The sequence below is a fragment of the Apostichopus japonicus genome, chromosome 16, assembly GCF_037975245.1.
Source record: "Apostichopus japonicus isolate 1M-3 chromosome 16, ASM3797524v1, whole genome shotgun sequence".
NCBI lineage: Eukaryota > Metazoa > Echinodermata > Holothuroidea > Aspidochirotida > Stichopodidae > Apostichopus > Apostichopus japonicus.
This window is the reverse complement of record NC_092576.1, coordinates 8,931,173-8,952,733: the sequence shown is the minus strand read 5'-3', so window position 1 is coordinate 8,952,733 and position 21,561 is coordinate 8,931,173. Positions and strand designations below refer to the sequence as shown.

The 21,561-nt window shown below is 36.6% G+C and overlaps 1 protein-coding gene across 11 annotated transcripts in view; it reads left to right on the top strand.

Annotated features, from left to right (window-relative positions):
- The window catches only part of LOC139981981 (uncharacterized), a 471,811-nt gene extending 450,738 nt beyond the window's left edge, over positions 1–21,073 (top strand). For 9 of the 11 annotated variants that reach the window (XM_071994454.1, XM_071994453.1, XM_071994455.1 and 6 more), the window contains 4 exons: positions 16,045–16,063; positions 16,296–16,366; positions 17,390–17,417; positions 17,982–21,073. In XM_071994454.1, coding sequence (XP_071850555.1) covers positions 16,045–16,063; positions 16,296–16,366; positions 17,390–17,417; positions 17,982–18,067 — 204 coding nt within the window. In that variant the 3' untranslated portion in view covers positions 18,068–21,073. Of the gene's footprint in view, positions 1–6,584; positions 6,669–7,926; positions 8,004–9,375; positions 9,395–13,944; positions 14,001–16,044; positions 16,064–16,295; positions 16,367–17,389; positions 17,418–17,981 lie in introns of all 11 variants that reach the window. The other 2 variants (XM_071994460.1, XM_071994449.1) reach the window with 1 other exon arrangement.
- The last annotated feature ends 488 nt before the right edge of the window (positions 21,074–21,561 follow it).

Sequence of the window (21,561 nt, the reverse complement as noted above, 5' to 3'; positions counted from 1 at the left end):
ACGATTCGTCGCTGAACAGTATTGTCAGAAACGGAAACTCTATTCAATAATTTCGCCTGGTCTGGCCCGATAAGTATCCGCACAACCTCTTGCATACAGGGCATCACCAATTCCTCGGCTATGGTGTGAGGTTTCTTTTTCTTGGCTACCTGGTATGCAATGACAAATGAAGCTTCCAGCAGTGCCGCATTTCGGCGATAGACTCCACCAGTGCAGTCCAACTTCTGTGTATTCAAATTTTGCCTTTTCCTCTCGAAATAGGCGCGGTCTTTGTCAGCAAGTTGTGGGTGTTCAGTAGTAAAGTGTCGCTGAAGATTTGGTTTCTTCATACTTGCCGCCGATAAAACCTTTCCGCAAACAACACACTGAGGTTTGATAACACCTTTGTCCGATATATAGGTGAATCCGATGTTGAGGTATTCCTCATGATATCCTCTGATTCGCGTAGGTCCCATTGCGTTCGCTAAATTTTCACTTGTGTACAGTATCCTTCACGACTGATCATGTGCACGGCACAGGGTTTGTTGTGTTTGTGATAGTGTCATACCAGGGACTGCTAACTAAAACACACGCCAAGGTCTGTGGTATTAGCACACAACAGTCAGCAGCGCCTGTTAGGCATTGCTTTCACTGCCTGTAAAGAAAGCCGAAGTGTGACGTCATTCTCCTATCGCCCCGCCCACTCGCGTTCCAATCAAACATTTGCGCCTATGCTAAGCCCACGCTACGGCGACTTTGAAAGTCATTTTCTACCATTGCGAGAGCACCCAGTGCACCTCCATTACGCGGGGTAAGCGTACGTGATGACCTCAAGGCTTCGGCTCTCTATAGAAATCGCGCAATACTTGCTGCGTGCACTGGGAAGAGCTGGGTTTGATTGAGCAAGGCTTCCACACATCATAACCTTGGTAAATACGTAATACGTAGTGTGCAGTGGTTGGTGGGAGTCACCGAATTCTCTTCTACTAGTCTTATAGGGTTAGGGTTGAGTAAATTTTACCCGTTGTACAAGGTTTCATCGAAGAGGCTTCCTAAGAAACATCATCATTGCCTTCGCCACCAGCCCCCAAAAATGCCACAATTTTTAATCATTACTGGGGCAATGCTCGCGAGCCCACAAAATCGGCTTCGCGGGCCCAAATGGGCCCGCGAGCCCAAGGTTGAAAACCACTGGTATATAGCAACAAACTGTTGATTCATTATTATCCACTTACCAAATAATTTTTTGGCTAGATATTTTGCTTTTGTATGAAATATGATTCCAGCGTTTGATTTGTAACTTCCAGTGAATAATGTTTGGCATTATCGTAGTTGTTATATGAAGTAATAGGTATGTTATATTTCTTTATATAACGTTGCACCACATGGACAGTGTACCATCAGACAGTACAACTGCAGTTGTATTTGTAACCTTTGAAGCAATTTCAAGATCAGCTTAATAATGACTCCAGGATTCTGCAACCCGGATGCAAGCTAGGTTTTAGTCTGGAGCTCAAAAACCTTCAAAGTGTGACACAACCTTAAATATACATTCTTACAACTAGGCTTTTCAAAAAAAAAAAAAAACACATTAATAGAATGAATGAAAATCTTACTTTCTCTTCCAAAGATCCTCAACTTTTCTACAAAACCAAAATATCATCAAATCCTACAGAGGATTGCTTGAAAACAAATAAACACTGCCATAACAGAGATTTCATGCTCAAAATAGTCACCAGCACTTTTCCAAATTTACTCTGATTTGATTGGCTAATTGTTCCTTTACCCATTTATGCAAACTTTTGTGCATCCTCCGTGGTCTGTGAACACAATTAAAGACTTGACAAAGTATGTTTTTAACTTCCCAACATTTACATGCTATACCTAAAACGTCTTCACAGCACCTTTGTAACAGGATCATACCACATGAAACTGTACATTGAATGCTGCCCAGCTCTGCATATATGATAACTAGTCTGTGATGATAAATCCCCCTTCATAATTTGTCAGTCATTTTGTTGTAAATTAATACAATTTTCCTGCTTCATCAAAAATTTCGAACTTGAATAGAACAAGTATGATCATAGTATTCCTTCATTATTATATCAAGTTCATGACCTAGTTGAAAACAAGTATAGTTGAAATGCAATATCACATAGTAGCTGAAAATCAAAAGTTTTGAACTATTTGTTTTGATCCCCTGTTTAGACTTTCCTGTGGTAAATGGATTGGTCCATCAGCAACATGTAGTTCTGGAGGTGTCTAGAGAAGACACACTGACTTGCACAATGAAAAGAGTCTCACAAACTATGGTTTTAGAATGGGTCTTCACTCCACCTGTTTCATCCGATGAGATATCAATAGAGAATGAACTGTCTAAGACCGATAACAGGGATGGAACCTCTAACATTACACTCAGCTCAAGCTTCCGTGTCCTGAGCAAGTCAATACACTATGTCACTCTGGAATGTAGGGTGGTAGATGAGAAGGATGGTTCACAACATGATTTCACTACAGTAGCGCTTCTCTTTGATAAAAGTAAGGCTCATGGATCTCTTGCTTTTGTATTTTGTTTCAACATTGTAAGACTGATTTTGAAGGAATTTTTCAGATGTTCCCTGGTATCAGTGGTATGCCCTATCTTTCTATTTAACATACCTAAATGACAAACTTATTAGTCTGAAAACTAAGGTCTTGTCATTTACAGAGAACAAAACACAATGTCACATGTCACATACAGTACACATGTTTCTTTAGACAGTGGAACTGCAGTGTCCATGTTTTTAACTGTCATCAAATTATTATTACAAAACGGCAGTGGATTGTGTACGGGCACAAAGACTGGATACATGAAGGAAAACATTTGCATAATCGCTCAAGAATTCTGCCAGTTAATGTTAAACCATTCCCTAACACTGAGGGCAACTGGACACATCTCTGTTCTTGTAATTTGGATTACTCACCCCATATTGCATACATGAACATGAGTAACCTATTGTGTCTGGTGGAGAGAAAGTGATATTTAAATTTATTACTGGTGATTGCTGTTGTTTGCAATTTCCATACTCTAAATAAACCAAGTAATTCTTTGGAAGAATTCAGCTTATTGAACTGTGAGCTGTTATCCTAATATTCATTATGAAGAGCTGGAATAAAAGAACTATGATCTTGGTGTCTTGCTGGATGATAAACTTGATATGCAAAAACATATTCAGAACACTTGTCCTGCAGCTGCGTAAGGTATTTACAAAATTGGTACAAACTTGGAATTACTGCATCAGTTTGTATGTGAATTTGCCAGTTTCTCATAGCTCCCCTTCAGAGAATTCAGAACGCTGCTGCACGCCTAATCTCACTCACTAAAAGTTTGATCACATCACTCCTATACTCTGTTCATTGCATTGTCTTCCCGTCTCTCAGAGCATCCAGTTTAAGATCCTACTTCACACCTACAAAGCGATCAACGGGCATGCCCCTCAATATATCACTGACCTCCTTACTCCTTTATGTTGGTCAAATACAGTTACGCTTCCCTCTTCCTATAATGCGCATTTAAAAGTAACTCCTGGTCCACATACCAGCACTCTTTATGGGGATCGTGCTTTTTCTGTTGCTGCGCCTTCTCTTTGGAACAAACTCCCATTTCACGTTCATGACTCTCCATCCCTTTGTATTTTCAAGAGCCAACTTAAACATTTCTGTTTGATTCCTAGTTTCCTTTTTCCTTGGTTTCCTTGGTCTCTTTCCTACTTTGTAAAGTGCTTTGAAACGCTGTATTAAGCCCTATAAAAATGTAATTTATTATTATAATTATGATCAGCTTCCTGAGCTGTTCTGATGGTAATATGCTGTCCTTAACTAATTAAATTCATGATTTGAAAAAAAAGTATAGTATAAAGGCATTATCACATAATAGCCTGAAAATCAAAATTTTTGACCGTTTTGTTTTGATCCCCTGTTTAGACTTTCCTGTGGTAAATGGATTGGTCCATCAGCAACATGTGGTCCTGAATGTGAATAGAGAAGACAAACTGACTTGCACCATGAATAGAGTCTCACAAACTATGGTTTTAGAATGGGTCTTCACTCCACCTGTTTCACCCGATGATATATCAATAGAGAATGAACTGTCTAAGACAGATAACAGGGATGGGACTTCTAACATTACACTCAGCTCAAGTTTCCGTGTCCTGAGTCTGTCAATACACCATGTCACTCTGGAATGTAGGGTGGTAGATGAGAATGATGGTTCACAACATGATGTCACTACAGTAGCGCTTCTCTTTGATAAAAGTAAGGCTCATGGATCTCTTGCTTTTGTATTTTGTTTCAACATTGTAAGACTGATATTGAGGGAATTTTCCAGATGTTCCCTGGTATCAGTGGTATGCCCTATCTTTCCATTTAAAATACCTAAAGGACAAACTTATTAGTCTGGAAACTAAGGTATGGTCATTAACAGAGAACAAAACACAATGTCACATGTCACATACAGTACACATGTTTCTTTAGACAGTGGAACTGCAGTGTCCATGTTTTTAACTGTCATCAAATTATTATTACAAAATGGCAGTGGATTGTGTACAGGCACAAAGACTGGATACATGAAGGAAAACATTTGCATAATCGCTCAAGAATTCTGCCAATTAATGTTAAACCATTCCCTAACACTGAGGGCAACTGGACACATCTCTGTTCTTGTAATTTGGATTACTCATCCCATATTGCATACATCAACATGAGTAACCTGTTGTGTTTGGTGAAGAGAAAGTGATATTTAAATTTATTACTGGTGATTGCTGTTGTTTGCAATTTCCATACTCTAAATAAACCAAGTAATTCTTTGGAAGAATTCAGCATATTGAACTGTGAGCTGTTATCCTAATATTCATTATGAAGAGCTGGAATAGAAGAACTATGATCTTGGTGTCTTGCTGGATGATAAACTTGATATGCAAACACATATTCAGAACACTTGTCGTGCAGCTGTGTATGGTATTTACAAAATTGGTAAACTCAGAAGGTATCTAGATCAAGGCTCAACTGAACGACTGGTTCACGCTTTTGTTTCCTCCTATCTGGATTACTGCAACAGTTTGTATGTGAATTTGCCAGTGTTCCATATAGCTCCCCTTCAGAGAATTCAGAATGATGCTGGGTGCCTAGTCTCACTCACTAAAAAGTTTGATCACATCACTCCTGTACTCCGTTCATTGTATTGGCTTCCTGTCTCTCAGAGCATCCAGGTTAAGATCCTACTTCACACCAACAAAGGGTTCAACAGGCATGCCCCTCAATATATCACTGACATTCTTACTCCTTTGAGTTGGTCAAATACAGTTACGCTTCCCTCTTCCTATCATGCGCATTTAAAAGTAACTCCTGGTCCACATACCAGCACTCTTTATGGGGATCGTGCTTTTTCTGTTGCTGCGCCTTCTCTTTGGAACAAACTCCCATTTCTCGTTCATGACTCTGCCTCCCTTTGTATTTTCAAGAGCCACTTAAACATTTCTGTTTGATTCCTAGTTTCCTTTTTCCTTGGTTTCCTTGGTCTCTTTCCTACTTTGTAAAGTGCTTTGAAACGCTGTATTAAGCGCTATAAAAATGTAATTTATTATTATTTTTTATTATGATTCTGATCAGCTTCCTGAGCTGCTCTGATGGTAATATGCTGTCCTAAACTAATTAAATTCATGATTTAGTTGAAAAACAAGTATAGTGTAAAGGCATTATCACATAGTAGTTTGAAAATCAAAAGTTTTAACCGTTTTGTTTTGATCCCCTGTTTAGACTTTCCTGTGGTAAATGGATTGGTCCATCAGCAACATGTGGTCCTGAATGTGAATAGAGAAGACAAACTGACTTGCACCAAGAATAGAGTCTCACAAACTATGGTTTTAGAATGGGTCTTCACTCCACCTGTTTCACCCGATGAGATATCAATAGAGAATGAACTGTCTAAGACAGATAACAGGGATGATGGAACTTCTAACATTACACTCAGCTCAAGCTTCCGTGTACTGAGTCAGTCAATACACTATGTCACTCTGGAATGTAGGGTGGTAGATGAGAATGATGGTTCACAACATGATGTCACTACAGTAGTGCTTCTCTTTGATAAAAGTAAGGCTCATGGATCTCTTGCTTTTGTATTTTGGTTTCACATTGTAGGACTGATTTTGAAGGAAGTATACAAATGTTCTCTGGTATGAACTAGTCTTTCATTTAAAATTTCTAAATGACAAACTTACTATTCTGAAAACTCCATCTGGTCATGAGTGGAGAATAAACACAATGTCACATTACACATGTTTCTTCAGACAGCGGTACTATACCATTTGTGTAACTGTTATCAAATTATTATTATAAAAGGGCAGTGGATTGTGTACTGTTACAAACACAGGACAAACATTTGCTTAATCGTCAAGAATTCCCCCAAATAATACTTTACCAGTCGCAAATACTGATGGCAACTGGACACAACTCTGTTCTTAGAATTTGGATGATCACCCCATATTGTATACTTTTAACTCTGATGAAGTTATTATAATTAAAGGGCAGTGGATATCGTTGATATTCAATATTGTTACATTTCTTTTCAGCTACAGATCAAGAATGTGAGAGCTTGATGAGCTGGCAATCAACTTGGGCAATAGTGCTGCTAGTGTTCCTTGTAGTAATTTGTAGTAGGTTGCAGTTTATATTACTGTCAATGTGTCAATTATCACTTGTATTAATCTGCTTGGCGTTGGTTCTGTCATACTACTTGTCCAACTAATATCTTTCATATTCGAAATGTGCGAGACCTTTGTTTAACATGTATGCGCCCCAAGTTGTGTAACTATAAGATTGTTAGGAATAAGAGTCAATTTCTCCATCAGCAGGAATCAGACTTGCTTGCTGATAGTATTTTCAGTTTTTGGTTCCTTGCTTTTTGCAAAGCAAGGAACCCATGCATTCAACTCGTCGCGATTGTGTGTGTATGTGTGTATGTGACGCTTGGCTCGTGTACACGATATCTCAATAAGGAAAAACTTGGTGGGTGGATAGCCCATAGTAAGAGGAAGATCCCTGTTGTTTTTGGTGCACGCAAAGGTCTCCAAAGGTAAGTTAGGGTCAACAAATGCAAAATATTAAAAATGCAACAACTCCCAGTGCAAAAGTCTGACATGTTGGGAGTAGTTGTGAATGGGGTAAGGGAACCGTTTCCAAACATAACGGTTACGTGAGCCAAGGTCAACAAAAGTCATTTAGGGGTCAAAAACAGTATTTTTGCAATAACCAAAACCTTGTTAATTTATACAACTATAAATTTAGTATGTCAATCCACGTCAAAAAGTTCTACTACTCATGATGTACTGTAGGTCAAAGGTCATTCAAAGACACAAAAGGTAACTGTTGAACACTGGCAAGGAATCTACAATTATGGCTTTCTTGTTCATATGTGGTATGTGGACCTACTTCAGTGCAAGAACCCTATTGAGTTTTGCAAGGTCAGTCATGAGTACTGTTCCAGGTCAAATATAGTTCATATATCTGAAACATAGTACACAAGTTCACTGTGGTTCTAAAGCTAGGATGTGCTTCATAATTAGTAAGTGTATGGACTTTATCAAGTACAAGAATCCTGGTTCCTCATGTGGAGGTCAAAGGTCAACAAAGTCATCTTTAAAAGAGAACTCTAACCATAAAGATTGGGGAAAAAGCCATATTGAAATTGTCAGTCCACCTGAAAAACCACTATTGTAAGAAAATTTTGCTGTCACAGGAAATGATTGAATGAATTTGGAATGTGGATTCACCTGATGATATGAAAAACCTTTGAACTTAAAATGAAAGGAGGCAATGTATTGGTTTTCTAGTTTATTTTAATAGATAAGTTGGCTGGTTTGCAGTTCAATGTTGATCTTCATATTGTCTTTCATATCTTTCACATTTTTGCAGTTATAATATTCTGGCTCATTGTCCTTCCGATGAAATGTTGTAAGGATTTACCTAGGAAGTGTCAGGGGATTGTTACGGTAAGTTACTATGTTCACCTGTATCTGATGGTTGTGTATATGTGGAAGTTTAGACCATCCTATAAAACATATAACATATAACAATGCATTGTTAGCTAAGTATACTATCCAGTTGGCGACAATTATTTATATTACAATTGTTGACTTGATCCTTACTGTAAAAAGATGCGTCAATTTGTGCTCCTCTAAACATCTAGACATCAAAGTCTGTTTATAGTTTACATTTTGTACAGTAAGTTTGAGGTTTATGCTTTTTTGCACATAAAGTACTAAAAATACCATTAAAGTTAATTGTGTATAAAAATAAATAATTGTCAACATGGATCTTTAATTTGTGCAAAGTTTGCCTATTGATAAACTGTTGTTGCATTTGTATAGTAATTTCATGGTTCTTGTTATGTGTTTACATATATTAAATGTAATTGTATCAACAATAAAGTCAGAAAAGTTTCCTGTCACAATTACTCCAAATGTATGGATTCAATTAATTTGGTATGTGGATCCATCTTGATATGCAAGACCTTTGAAATTCAAATGAAATGAACAATGTATCACTAGGTCCTTTCGGTTTTCTACTGTATTTTAAATGATAAGTTGGCAGGTTGCAGTGCAAAACAACAAGTCATCGAGTTCTCGGTGTATGCAAACTTAGTTTTGTCATGTTACTTCCTAAAGAAATGTATAAACAATAAACTAATTGTATACATAATCTTTGGTTTTGTGTAGAGTTTGACTGGTTTGCAATGCTACACCAGTTAAACTGTTCCTTTACTGCAATTATTTTATCTTTTCATTGTCAAGTTTCAGTAAAATTGAAGAAGTACCTTATTTCATATTGATGTTAGGTCATTTAGCCAATTGAAATTTGTCATATATTCAGATCTAAGTAACAACTTGACTGTATCTTGGACAAAGTTATATTTTAGGTCATGTAGTCAACTGGTACAGTTGATTATGACCATCTGTTTCAGATTGGTGACCTTATAAGATGTCATTAGTCATTGTCTTCAGTACTGCAGCTACTTAAATGGAAGTCTCTCTTTGAGCTTATGTTTCTATTAGTCATTAAGTTGTTGCAACATTGTTATTCAATGATACAATAGAATTAATCACAGTGTATCCAGTGGATTGGAGCATAGTATAATGTTGTGATTTTCATTTACACTAAAATTGAACTTGTATGAGTTCAAGGTACTCTATGTCCATATGTATTGTTTCAACTTTCCAGAACACAGTCCGTACATTGTAGTTAATGATGGTACAAATGTGATGTTCCAATATCTCAATACACAGTGAGTTAATGTATTTGTTAGTATGGTCAATTGTGGTAGTATTTCAAGTAACTTTCACTTAATAATTCTTTTCATTTCAGAACCCAGGACAACAAACAGGTAAGGTCACACTGTATTCATGCATGTAAATAATTTTTTATATTCTTCATAGGATTTCAGTTGGTCAATTATTAAGTCTGTCAGATTCATACTTCATGATAACATTATTTTGCCTCTGAGTCATAGATTTGACTTGGAATTGCTGTTCTTCCAATACATGCTTTGATGTATTAATATGTGACAGACAGATCATATAGTGAAACTGACTGGCATTTCTTGGTGGTTCCATTACAGTACTGATTTCGCTTAACTCCCGTTAAAATTCGTTGAAAGAAAAATAACCGAAATTCTTCGTTTTTCATCGAAATTCCCCGATTTTTATCGATTTTTATCGATTTTTATCGATTGGTTATATCAGTCATTTCCTTCGCGGAATTTTCAACGATGCGTTGAAATTCTTTTTTAAACGAAATAGAAGGTCAATATGTGGTTACGCGAAACGTCGGAAAACGCGTAACTTCGTTTATTAATATCAGTTAGACTTTGGTTCAGTCGTTTGAAAGAGGGAATATTTACAAAAGCATTCTCATGCTTAAATGAGTAGCAACACTCAAAGAAACGTGTAGTTAACCTGACGGGGGACGTTTTCTGACTGTGAACCCCAAACACAGTGACATAAGTCTTAACTTGGCCAGGCTCAACTTGAAGCAGCAGTACAAGCTATGTACCACGAGGCACCCTTCCAAATAAGTTGAAGTTCTGTTAACCATTTAAATAACAATGAATGGACATATAAACATGGTTTACTTGCAGATTACGAAAAATAGTTATTTTTAAGAGATGTAAATTTGGTTTTTTATGAGAGTTGAAGTATGAAACTTTGTTTCCGATCGAAAACATATTACTTGAAGCAAAATAAAGATGCCCCGCCCATTCTGCGAGGACGCTTCCATTTTTCAAAAAGGCGTTTTCTCTTTTTATTTTTTCTATTTTGTTAACATTTTAAACATGAAAATTATTTTAAAATATGTGAAGAACTGAGTAATGTACTGCAAACTATCTATATAAATCAGAAAAACGAGGTTTTAGGCATGAATAATGTGTTCAATATAACTAAAGTAGTAGGCCAATAGTCATAAGCTCATGATAGTGTCGTCACTTCTTGTTTTCTCAGTTTATATTTGCGACATATATCACCCGTGTACATCGATCAATGGCATGTTGAAATCCCGTGTGAAAATATGTTGACCCCAAAAGACGCAAATGGTCCGTTCTAGAAAGTACCGTCATAACATTAACAACACAAGGCCAGTTTGCTCTCTCAGGTCTGCACGTGTACAGCCATTTTTTCACACATGGTATTATGCTGTGCATGCATTGCGGGCGGGATTGCGGCAAACATAAAAGAAAATGAATGAAAATGAAAAACTTACGATATTTTTCACAAATATTGATGCTTAGATAAGTGCTTCCTCACAATCAACGAGCCGCCCTAAAATTCGCTCCGCTTACGTAAAACTTCTATATATATAACACATGGAAAAACCCGAGATTTTACACACATAATTCCCACTGACATTGGTCACAGAACATAAGTAGGTCATTGAACTTTGCCCAAGTTCATCGCACCATGGGAACGACACAACACATTGAACATGATGTTACATCTCCCGCCATCTGGACGCCGAGTGTAAATTTTGATGTTATATGCAAATTATGAATGGTACTGCGCAGCGCGATCAAAACTTAACCTGCGTAATTTGTTTTCTTAACATGACTTTTAATAAGTAGGCAGGAAAGGTGGGTAAGTTTACTAATTTAGGCGAGTTTTTGTTTAAAATCTTGTGATAGATAGACAAATATATTGTTTTTTTTTCTTCAAAAGTTACGATGTTGCCGAAGGCCGAGTGATATAAATTCAGTGATCTGAACTTCTGAAGACCACGAATACTGATCATGTGTGTTATTCTTTTCAGCAATTATTACACGAAAGGTTCGCAATATTATTGGGCCTAATTAGTAATTAACATACATTGATCGTTGTCTTATTGCCTGAATTGCTACCTGCTGAAAAAAAACCTTAATTATTGTACTCATAATGTCCTATTTTCATTAGAAGTCGAGTGACCGTGCTTCGAAAAAACCCCGATCGGGAAACGGCGTTTAAACGTTTAACCGACCGGCAGGCGATACGGTGAAACGGTTAGCGAAATATCTGTTAGGTCACACCCTTACTTAAACACACACAAAAACGATCTTATAAAAATTCTTATTGAATGAAAATATACTAAAAACCATATCGCAAAAACACAAAATCGCTTATAACTCGAAAACGGAAGGAGATATCGACTTTTGTCGGCTGCATAGGGATTTCCTAAGCCGAATTTTGATGCGCTCTATCCACCTGTGTCATTTATAAGCTTCTCTGACGTAAGCTGCAGTACGTAATTTCTCTATACCAGTTCCGCGAAATTTATTTACTGTACGCAATAAGCATCGTTCGTTATGTTTTCTTTCACAACGAATATTCAAAGTTGTGCTCCACACGCTTCACAGATATTGTTTTATGTCGTTCATTTTCAATTCTACTTTAAAATTACCTTTTTCGAACGATGCATTGCATGCTTTATTAAACATTCCTGATTAGTAAAACTAAGGAAGGATATTCAAATATGTATTATTTTCATTTGATATGATTTTATGAGCTGTTCCACTTGAAAAACGATGATAAAACCGAAAAACAAAACATTTACTTCTCATGTGACGCATACCGGGAGACTCATAAAAACTCCCCCTTCTCATTAAATGAAATGTACATGCCGTCAGGCCAGTTGAAAGCCGTAAGGCTAGTTGAAAGCCCTCCCTACTAATGTTTGATCAGCTCTTCCCAATATACAATACTCAAATAAGCAATGAAAATATATTCATTTTACACAGATTTCTACCCAACGTGTGCCCCAAGTCACAGCTTTATTTTCTTAGTAGTCATGGAAACAATTGTTTGCAACTCTCTTGCTGGCCAGGTGTTTTCAAGTTTTATTAATAGCACGACTTCTGATTGGTTCATTCAAGATAAACTTTCTATCCCTGCTGGATTGTTCTACTTATAATATGAATGAATATTTGGTTTTCAGGTAACATCCATTCCATTACGAACAGTAGGGGTAAAATAATGTTTGCTTCTAGAGGCAGCCAGCCAAAGGTTCAGATAAATACTATGCTAATTAACAGATGGTAGGCGTGAATTTGACAAATCCAGGTTTATGATTGGACTAAGCCTCTCAAAAAAAGTTTGGTGGTGGGGATATCCAGGGTAGGGAATACACATGTTAGCAGCAAACTGCAGGTGGCCCAGACCCAGGCTGCGACCTAAATACCAGGGCAGTCCATCTGCATACGCGGGCAACTTACAGTAACGGGTTAGGGGGAAAATAACAGGATGTTTTTTTTATTTTGCGTGCATTGAAGCTGGGGGGAGACTTTTGGGACGGAATGCGCTCTCAGAAAAGTTTGAAAGTGAGTGCGGTTCTGTAGTAAACGGTACTGTAGTACGTCAAGTAACACAGGAATTTATTGGAAATAAAGATCTCTTTGATATCCAGCTACGACTGTTTCATTGTGGATATTTTTTTTTATTTCTTGTTTTTCTGACGCTGCGTTCCTTGGTGAGCTAACCTAAACTTATCTTAGTTTAATACTAGCCTATAACTTAAGAGTCGTAGAATGTGCTTATTACGATCGATCAAGACTAGTTTTTATTATCCTAGCCAAATCATTTTTCAAACACCTAGTACAGAACTTACTCTATCTACAATCAAACTTTTGTAACATTTGTAATATTCCTCTACAACTTCTGGTAGAGTCTGAAAACGGCTGTAGTTAAACTAAGGATTCAACGCAAGTCACAACCTTGATATGTCTAGAATTGCCTTTGCGGTTTTTGATCGCGATAACTTTCGTGGAAATTTCGTTGAAACTTCGTTGACAACCGTGCCCGCAGTAGTCTAAATCTTGTCAACGAAATTATTCGTTTTTAACCGATTTTCAACGTTTTTTATCGATTTTCAACGTTTGTTATCGATCGTTGATTTTTTTTCAACGGGAGTTAAGCGAAATCAGTACTGTATCTCCAAGAATTGTTCCAGAACTTGTTAAACTTTGCTGAGGTCATTAATTCATTTATTACATTTATATGATCCCAATGTTCATCAAGGAGGAGTTCTTGTAGTGAGAAAAATTTCTGCAAGAATTTGCATTCTGTCAACATTCTGTCAACATTCTTTTAGATCTTGCTCCCTTTTTTGGAAGTTGAAAGTCTGAAAACATATTACACATGGTAACTCCCAAATTAACTTGAGTATACTTCACACATTGTACGTGGATCCACTCTAGTGAGGACAAGACACTTATCCATTGCTGGAGAGTTCAAAGGCAATTTGAGGTCACCAGATAGATCAAAGCCAGAGAAAATTGTTAACAATTATTCCTGTAAATAAAGCTTGGATGAACTTTGTTGGGGTCCTCTTCTTAAGAACAATAATCCTAATGTTTTGTAGAGGTAAAAAGTCATTGCCCACACTGGATATCAAAGCTTTTCATCTTGTTCACAGATCCTGAGGAGGCTGGTGCAGCTGATCACCAAAGTATTCAAGAAATGCTCCCTCTGGTGAGATATTTTTCTGACTTTCAGTCGCTTTGAGAAATAATCAGAGAATGTTTATGTATATTCTGGTAATGATCAAATATTTTGCTTTGGTGGATGTACCTACCGTTGATGCAGTTATCTGTTTGTGTAAACAAAAGTTTAGTTTACTTGTAGATCATTCTCTTTGTTACTTTTTCGTTTTCACATTTCTGCTATGCATTTTACCAGAAAATAGAGCATACAAACACATGGATGTCCTAAGGTTCATTATTTGGCTATGAATCTAAGTTTGTATAAAGCTGGTTACAATAATCAGCTGATAGTGGCTTAAATGGAGGGCACTGTAATATAATGTCAAAGGTTACGTGAAGCTACTGGCAGCCTAATGAAAGGATGCTTCCAAACTGCCTCACTGAGACGCTTGTTCAGATTTACAACAATTATAATTCAAAGCAATTATTTCTATGAAGTTGCACATTATGCAGTACAACAGAATAGTTCAGATGTCATTTTGTGCATATTTTAAGGGAAAACATGACATTGGTCGCAGTACATGGTAACTTCTCCCAGCAGTCTTTGTATGCCTCTCTTTAAAGACCATCCTACTTATCTTTGCTTGTTAGGTTGAAGTAAAACAGGAGTTTTATCACAGTGCACCAGTAGCATTGGCCATGTTAAATCCGTGGGTCAAACTGTGGGAAATCTTTATGTCAATTTAAATGTGGAAATTTATGCCTAAAGGATATTTATTGCCAACCCTTTTGCTGAAAAATGGGCTTAGGTCCAGTGTTCTGGAGACAGTCTGAGTTAAGTGCAGGTTCCTTCTGTTTTATTTGAGAACATTAACTAGTATTGTCCATTTATTCTGAACTAAGTTTATAAAAACCACCTCTGGTATAGTTTCTGTTTACCCTTCCCTGAAAACCACACTGTTATTGTGAGGGAAGGAGGCTATATTTATGCCAGTGAGAAGGCCTGTGAGCAAATAGGGTTGGGTCACTTCCTCGCAGATACTGCTATGGTCAAGATGATATTTTTTACTCAGATGAGACTTTTGTGGTAAATTGTAAGACATGTTGAAGACCTTTTCCCATCTTTGGTGTCCAGGTTTTTGGTATTATGTACAGATGATTAATGGTGTCATTGTCCATGTGTCAAAACTGGGGGAATTTTTACATCAATTTAAAAATGGAAATTTATGTCTGAAGAATATTAAGTGACAAAACGTTTCTGAAAAATTGGCATTGGTACGCTGTGAAGAGTTTGTTGGATGTGTATGTAAGTCAATTTTATATTGATCTACGATCCAAATTAGGATTCCACTGCAGTGGTATGTATTCTGTCAATCACAACAATTGAAATTTATTCTTTCCGTGCTGCATATTAGACAATTTTGGTCAGGTCAGTGCATGTTATTTACGTTTTTGAATGTGGGAATTGAAACTAGGGTCATACCATTTGAAGACCAGTGTTATGACAAAAATCAGTATGTCATTATGGTTATCTGTAAAATTTAGACAACATGGAATGATTTTCTTTCAACCAATAGAATATTATAACAGGAAAGTAGTGATTTTAAATAACATTTGCTATAACCGTCTTGACCTCACAGAGTAAAGAAAGGAGGCTTATACCGTTAACTAAGTTACATTCAGACACATTTGAGTTGAATTAATCAGTGGTTGTTGGGGAGAAGTTTTCAAATAACAGTGTAGTTTATTTTTCACTTCCATTAAATGTAACATTGTCTGACACAACGAATATCCCTACTGATATACATCCTTCAGTTCATGATGTGATCTCTAATGTTGACAATTTCTCTCTGTGTGCTTGTGGTAAATTTGATTTGACTTGAATGAATCAAACTTAGTACTGGTCATTGATGTTAAACTAAAAGGGGAACATACAAGCCTCCCATGAGATATTAACTGGTCAGTTGTGTGTTAAGTTAATAAACGAGCAAAAGAATTGAAACCATATTGATAAATTTACATGTATCTTCTCACCTTGTTTACAACGCTTTTGGAATATCTGACCACAAATCTTTCTGACATTTCTATTGCAGCAACCAGTAAACAACAAAGGTAAGTAGCAGAAATAGTTTTTTTTATCTGCAATTTATTGATTGGATTTGTAGGTGCAGTTAAAGATTTGTGTTAACTACGTTTCACTAGCCTTTGCCGTTCATTTACTATCCGGAAATACTTAAACTCTTTCTGTTATTCAATAAGAATACAGCAAAAACATTAAGTTGTTGAATTTCTTCAAAAACAATTGCTTACGTGTTTCATATCATCTTTTATTCTATCATGAAAGATAACATCGAAGCTGGGTGTGCACATTGCAGTCATTTCTGGGAAATGCGAACCAAACTCTTGAACCTTCTGGTAAGATAGTTTGGTGACTGAAAATTCTGTCTTGCAATAAATCTCATCTCGGAACCTTTGTGGCTTTACTCACAAAACAATATACATCTAGGATAAAATATAGTGTGCTCAGAAGTGAACCTTATTTAGTTTGGTGCTTAAATTCCTATTCAATTGAACATTTTGTCAGATACACACCACTAAACTTTTAATAGTCAATGATGGGTCGCCTTAACAAAAGCTTTTGAAATGGTAATGAAGGCTTCAACAATAGTGTTGAATGGTGGGCAGTTTATAACATAGACTTAGGATATCAAAGGCATCATACTGAAGGACATAACTACCAGGCCTCGACAAATACACTGGGCAACTCGCCATTGTCGAGTACTAAGAATTGTAACTTAGTTGAATAGAAAATGCACTATGCAACATAATTTCCACTTGATACGGGTTGTGAATGGACAATAGATGCTTTATCAACCTGATGCTTTCTGTAAATGATGGCTTGATTTTGACAGTGTAGTGGAATATCATTGACATTTTCGTATACCATATTCCAGTTAAAAATGACAAGAATTGCAAATTGGAAAAAAAAATGCAAATTTGCTATTGAGTGGCAGTTCAAAGTTACATTGCATTACTGCATAGGCTTACTCTCAAACACCTAGCTAGTAAAGGTCTAGTACTTCAGGATCCATAATCTTACAGAAGCCTAGCTACATTCGTAGCCAGACAGGGGCATTCTCTTCTATTTTCTTTGAATTTGTTTAAGACCTTATATGCATTATAAGCAGGGTCCACATACACATGAAAGCCTTGTTGATCATTGAATCCAGCAATGGTCTAAACTAGTAATTTTGTCTTTTTTCCATGAAATATTCTAATGCAAAATGTGACAAGGAATCACTAATCTATGTTTGCTTGGTTTAGTTTTGTGATCAGTGTTAAATTTATAGGATGAATTACAAACTTTTGGTATTCGGTTCCGAAAGACACATTGGCTGATCATTATATGTAATGTTGTCTGAACATTTTGTTTTACAGAAGGTTCGTGATTCATTTTCAGATTCAGGTCAGTACCAGTATATTCTGCTAGACACAGATTTAAATTTAAGAATTTTAGAATAAATTTGCAATATATATACAGTACAAAAATTAAAGACTTTTGAAAAAGTTTGTTCTCATTAACTGTCAAGCCCTGCTTGTAGTTCCCTGTTTTCAGCAATTTTTCGAAGGACAGAATATTCATTCCAGTATTGCTTGGCATTGATTAAGCTAATTATCAGTAAACGTTTTAGTTCATTTCTGACAAATATTTAGCCTAGACTGTCTAAAGAGAGACATATTTCTTAAAGATTACAAAAAAAACGAAAGTATATAGGTTGAATAGAAGAACTGGAAGGATTATGGCATTACAAAGGTAAAATGCCTGTCTTTCTGTAACTCCCTTCTCCCACCTCCTCGAACCATTTGTATGCTGTAAAATGGAACACCAAGATATAGGTACATTTCAAGCAATCTTCCATCAGTACTTCTCAACATGCTAGCCTTGATCCCTATTTGGAATACATAGTGCATAATAAATTGCCTTCCTCAAATAACATTTTGTGTATTTTTCTGTGTGTTTTTTTTTTAGGAGTGTCATCTAGTCCCAGCAGCAGCACAGCATCCGGAGACTCGAGGGAACAAGAAAGGAGAAATTCACAACACATTGAATGCTGATAAATCAGCTATGAAACTTGGTTAAATACCAAAGTATGATGTTGAATGATTGGCATCATTTTGTACATTCCTTCATGGTACATACAAATACTTCCATACTGATATTTACAAGGACTTCCATAGTTACCTTAAAGAGAAAGTGGAACATACAATAGTTGTTGTGCCAGAGGTAACATTGCTTGTCAAAAATGAAAGCATGAAAGGAAAAAGGAAAACGAGGTACTACACTCACAATATTGGTTGAAGCAAACTGAATATTCATCACAGTTGCAGTAGCAGCACGGTATCCAGAGACCGCAGGGAACCAGAAGTGAGAAATGCGCAAGACAATGAAGCTGTTGTATGCTGATAATTCAGCTTTGTGCATTGGTTAAATACCAAAGTTTGATGTTGAATGATTGGCATCGTTTTGTACATTCCTTCATGGTACCATACAAATACTTCCATACTGATATTTAGAAGGACTTCCATAGTTACCTTAAAGAGAAAGTGGAACATACAATAGTTGTTGTGCCAGAGGTAACATTGCTTGTCAAAAATGAAAGCATGAAAGGAAAAAGGAAAAGGAGGTACTACACTCACAATATTGGTTGAAGCAAACTGAATATTCATCACAGTTGCAGTAGCAGCACGGTATCCAGAGACCGCAGGGAACCAGAAGTGAGAAATGCGCAAGACATTGAAGCTGTTGTATGCTGATAAATCAGCTTTGTGCATTGGTTAAATACCAAAGTTTGATGTTGAATGATTGGCATCGTTTTGTACATTCCTTCATGGTTACTGAAATACTTCCATGTTCATTTTAACAAGAACTTCCATAGTTACCTTAAAGACAAAGTCTCATGCCAGAGATAACATTGCTTGTCAAAAAAAAAGAATGAAAGGAAAAGGAAAAGGAGGTGCTACACTCACAATATTGGTTGAAGCAAACTGAATATTCATCACAGTTGCAGTAGCAGCACGGTATCCAGAGACCGCAGGGAACCAGAAGTGAGAAATGCGCAAGACATTGAAGCTGTTGTATGCTGATAAATCAGCTTTGTGCATTGGTTAAATACCAAAGTTTGATGTTGAATGATTGGCATCGTTTTGTACATTCCTTCATGGTTACTGAAATACTTCCATGTTCATTTTAACAAGAACTTCCATAGTTACCTTAAAGACAAAGTCTCATGCCAGAGATAACATTGCTTGTCAAAAAAAAAGAATGAAAGGAAAAGGAAAAGGAGGTGCTACACTCACAATATTGGTTGAAGCAAACTGAATATTCATCACAGTTGCAGTAGCAGCACGGTATCCAGAGACCGCAGGGAACCAGAAGTGAGAAATGCGCAAGACATTGAAGCTGTTGTATGCTGATAAATCAGCTTTGTGCATTGGTTAAATACCAAAGTTTGATGTTGAATGATTGGCATCGTTTTGTACATTCCTTCATGGTTACTGAAATACTTCCATGTTCAGTTTAACAAGAACTTCCATAGTTACCTTAAAGACAAAGTCTCATGCCAGAGATAACATTGCTTGTCAAAAAAAAAAGAATGAAAGGAAAAGGAAAAGGAGGTGCTACACTCACAATATTGGTTGAAGCAAACTGAATATTCATCACAGTTGCAGTAGCAGCACGGTATCCAGAGACCGCAGGGAACCAGAAGTGAGAAATGCACAAGACATTGAAGCTGTTGTATGCTGATAAATCAGCTTTGTGCATTGGTTAAATACCAAAGTTTGATGTTGAATGATTGGCATCGTTTTGTACATTCCTTCATGGTTACTGAAATACTTCCATGTTCATTTTAACAAGAACTTCCATAGTTACCTTAAAGACAAAGTCTCATGCCAGAGATAACATTGCTTGTCAAAAAAAAAGAATGAAAGGAAAAGGAAAAGGAGGTGCTACACTCACAATATTGGTTGAAGCAAACTGAATATTCATCACAGTTGCAGTAGCAGCACGGTATCCAGAGACAGCAGGGAACCAGAAGTGAGAAATGCGCAAGACATTGAAGCTGTTGTATGCTGATAAATCAGCTTTGTGCATTGGTTAAATACCAAAGTTTGATGTTGAATGATTGGCATCGTTTTGTACATTCCTTCATGGTTACTGAAATACTTCCATGTTCATTTTAACAAGAACTTCCATAGTTACCTTAAAGACAAAGTCTCATGCCAGAGATAACATTGCTTGTCAAAAAAAAAGAATGAAAGGAAAAGGAAAAGGAGGTGCTACACTCACAATATTGGTTGAAGCAAACTGAATATTCATCACAGTTGCAGTAGCAGCACGGTATCCAGAGACCGCAGGGAACCAGAAGTGAGAAATGCGCAAGACATTGAAGCTGTTGTATGCTGATAAATCAGCTTTGTGCATTGGTTAAATACCAAAGTTTGATGTTGAATGATTGGCATCGTTTTGTACATTCCTTCATGGTTACTGAAATACTTCCATGTTCATTTTAACAAGAACTTCCATAGTTACCTTATAGACAAAGTCTCATGCCAGAGATAACATTGCTTGTCAAAAAAAAAAGAATGAAAGGAAAGGAAAAGGAGGTGCTACACTCACAATATTGGTTGAAGCAAACTGAATATTCATCACAGTTGCAGTAGCAGCACGGTATCCAGAGACCGCAGGGAACCAGAAGTGAGAAATGCGCAAGACATTGAAGCTGTTGTATGCTGATAAATCAGCTTTGTGCATTGGTTAAATACCAAAGTTTGATGTTGAATGATTGGCATCGTTTTGTACATTCCTTCATGGTTACTGAAATACTTCCATGTTCATTTTAACAAGAACTTCCATAGTTACCTTAAAGACAAAGTCTCATGCCAGAGATAACATTGCTTGTCAAAAAAAAAGAATGAAAGGAAAAGGAAAAGGAGGTGCTACACTCACAATATTGGTTGAAGCAAACTGAATATTTATCACAGTGGCAGGAGTGAAATAAATTATACACACAGTGCAAGAGGTTAGTCAACTGCAAGTTATCCAACCGATAGCAACTAAAAGATGATGTGATTGGTGGTTGTGCTGAGATGTATCCACACTATGGTCTAATACATGGAACTCCACATAGATGTCAACTCAGCCAGGCTCTGTTGGTAATGTTTACAGAAAAGGGGTTTCCAGCCAACTTCATAAAGTGTTTCTATAATTTAACACTACATTCCAGTACGTTTTTGGTATTTCAAAGTAGATAACATATTAATAACTATAGTACATGTTTATAGAGCAAGCATCTGCTAAGCATTCTAATTCATTTTACAATATATTTCAAAAAATACAAATAAGTTATTTAAGGATTTTTTTGGGGATTCATATTTAAAATAGACCCTGCTCTAATTCAAGTCATGTATGCAATTAAGTCCTTTCAGGAAAAGAGGATGTGTTGTGAAATTATGGAACTATTACCCAATTGTGGCTTGTGTTGTATTGATTTTTTTAAAGCTCGCAAATTTGTACTTGATAGAATAAGCAAACCTAACCGTGATCGCTA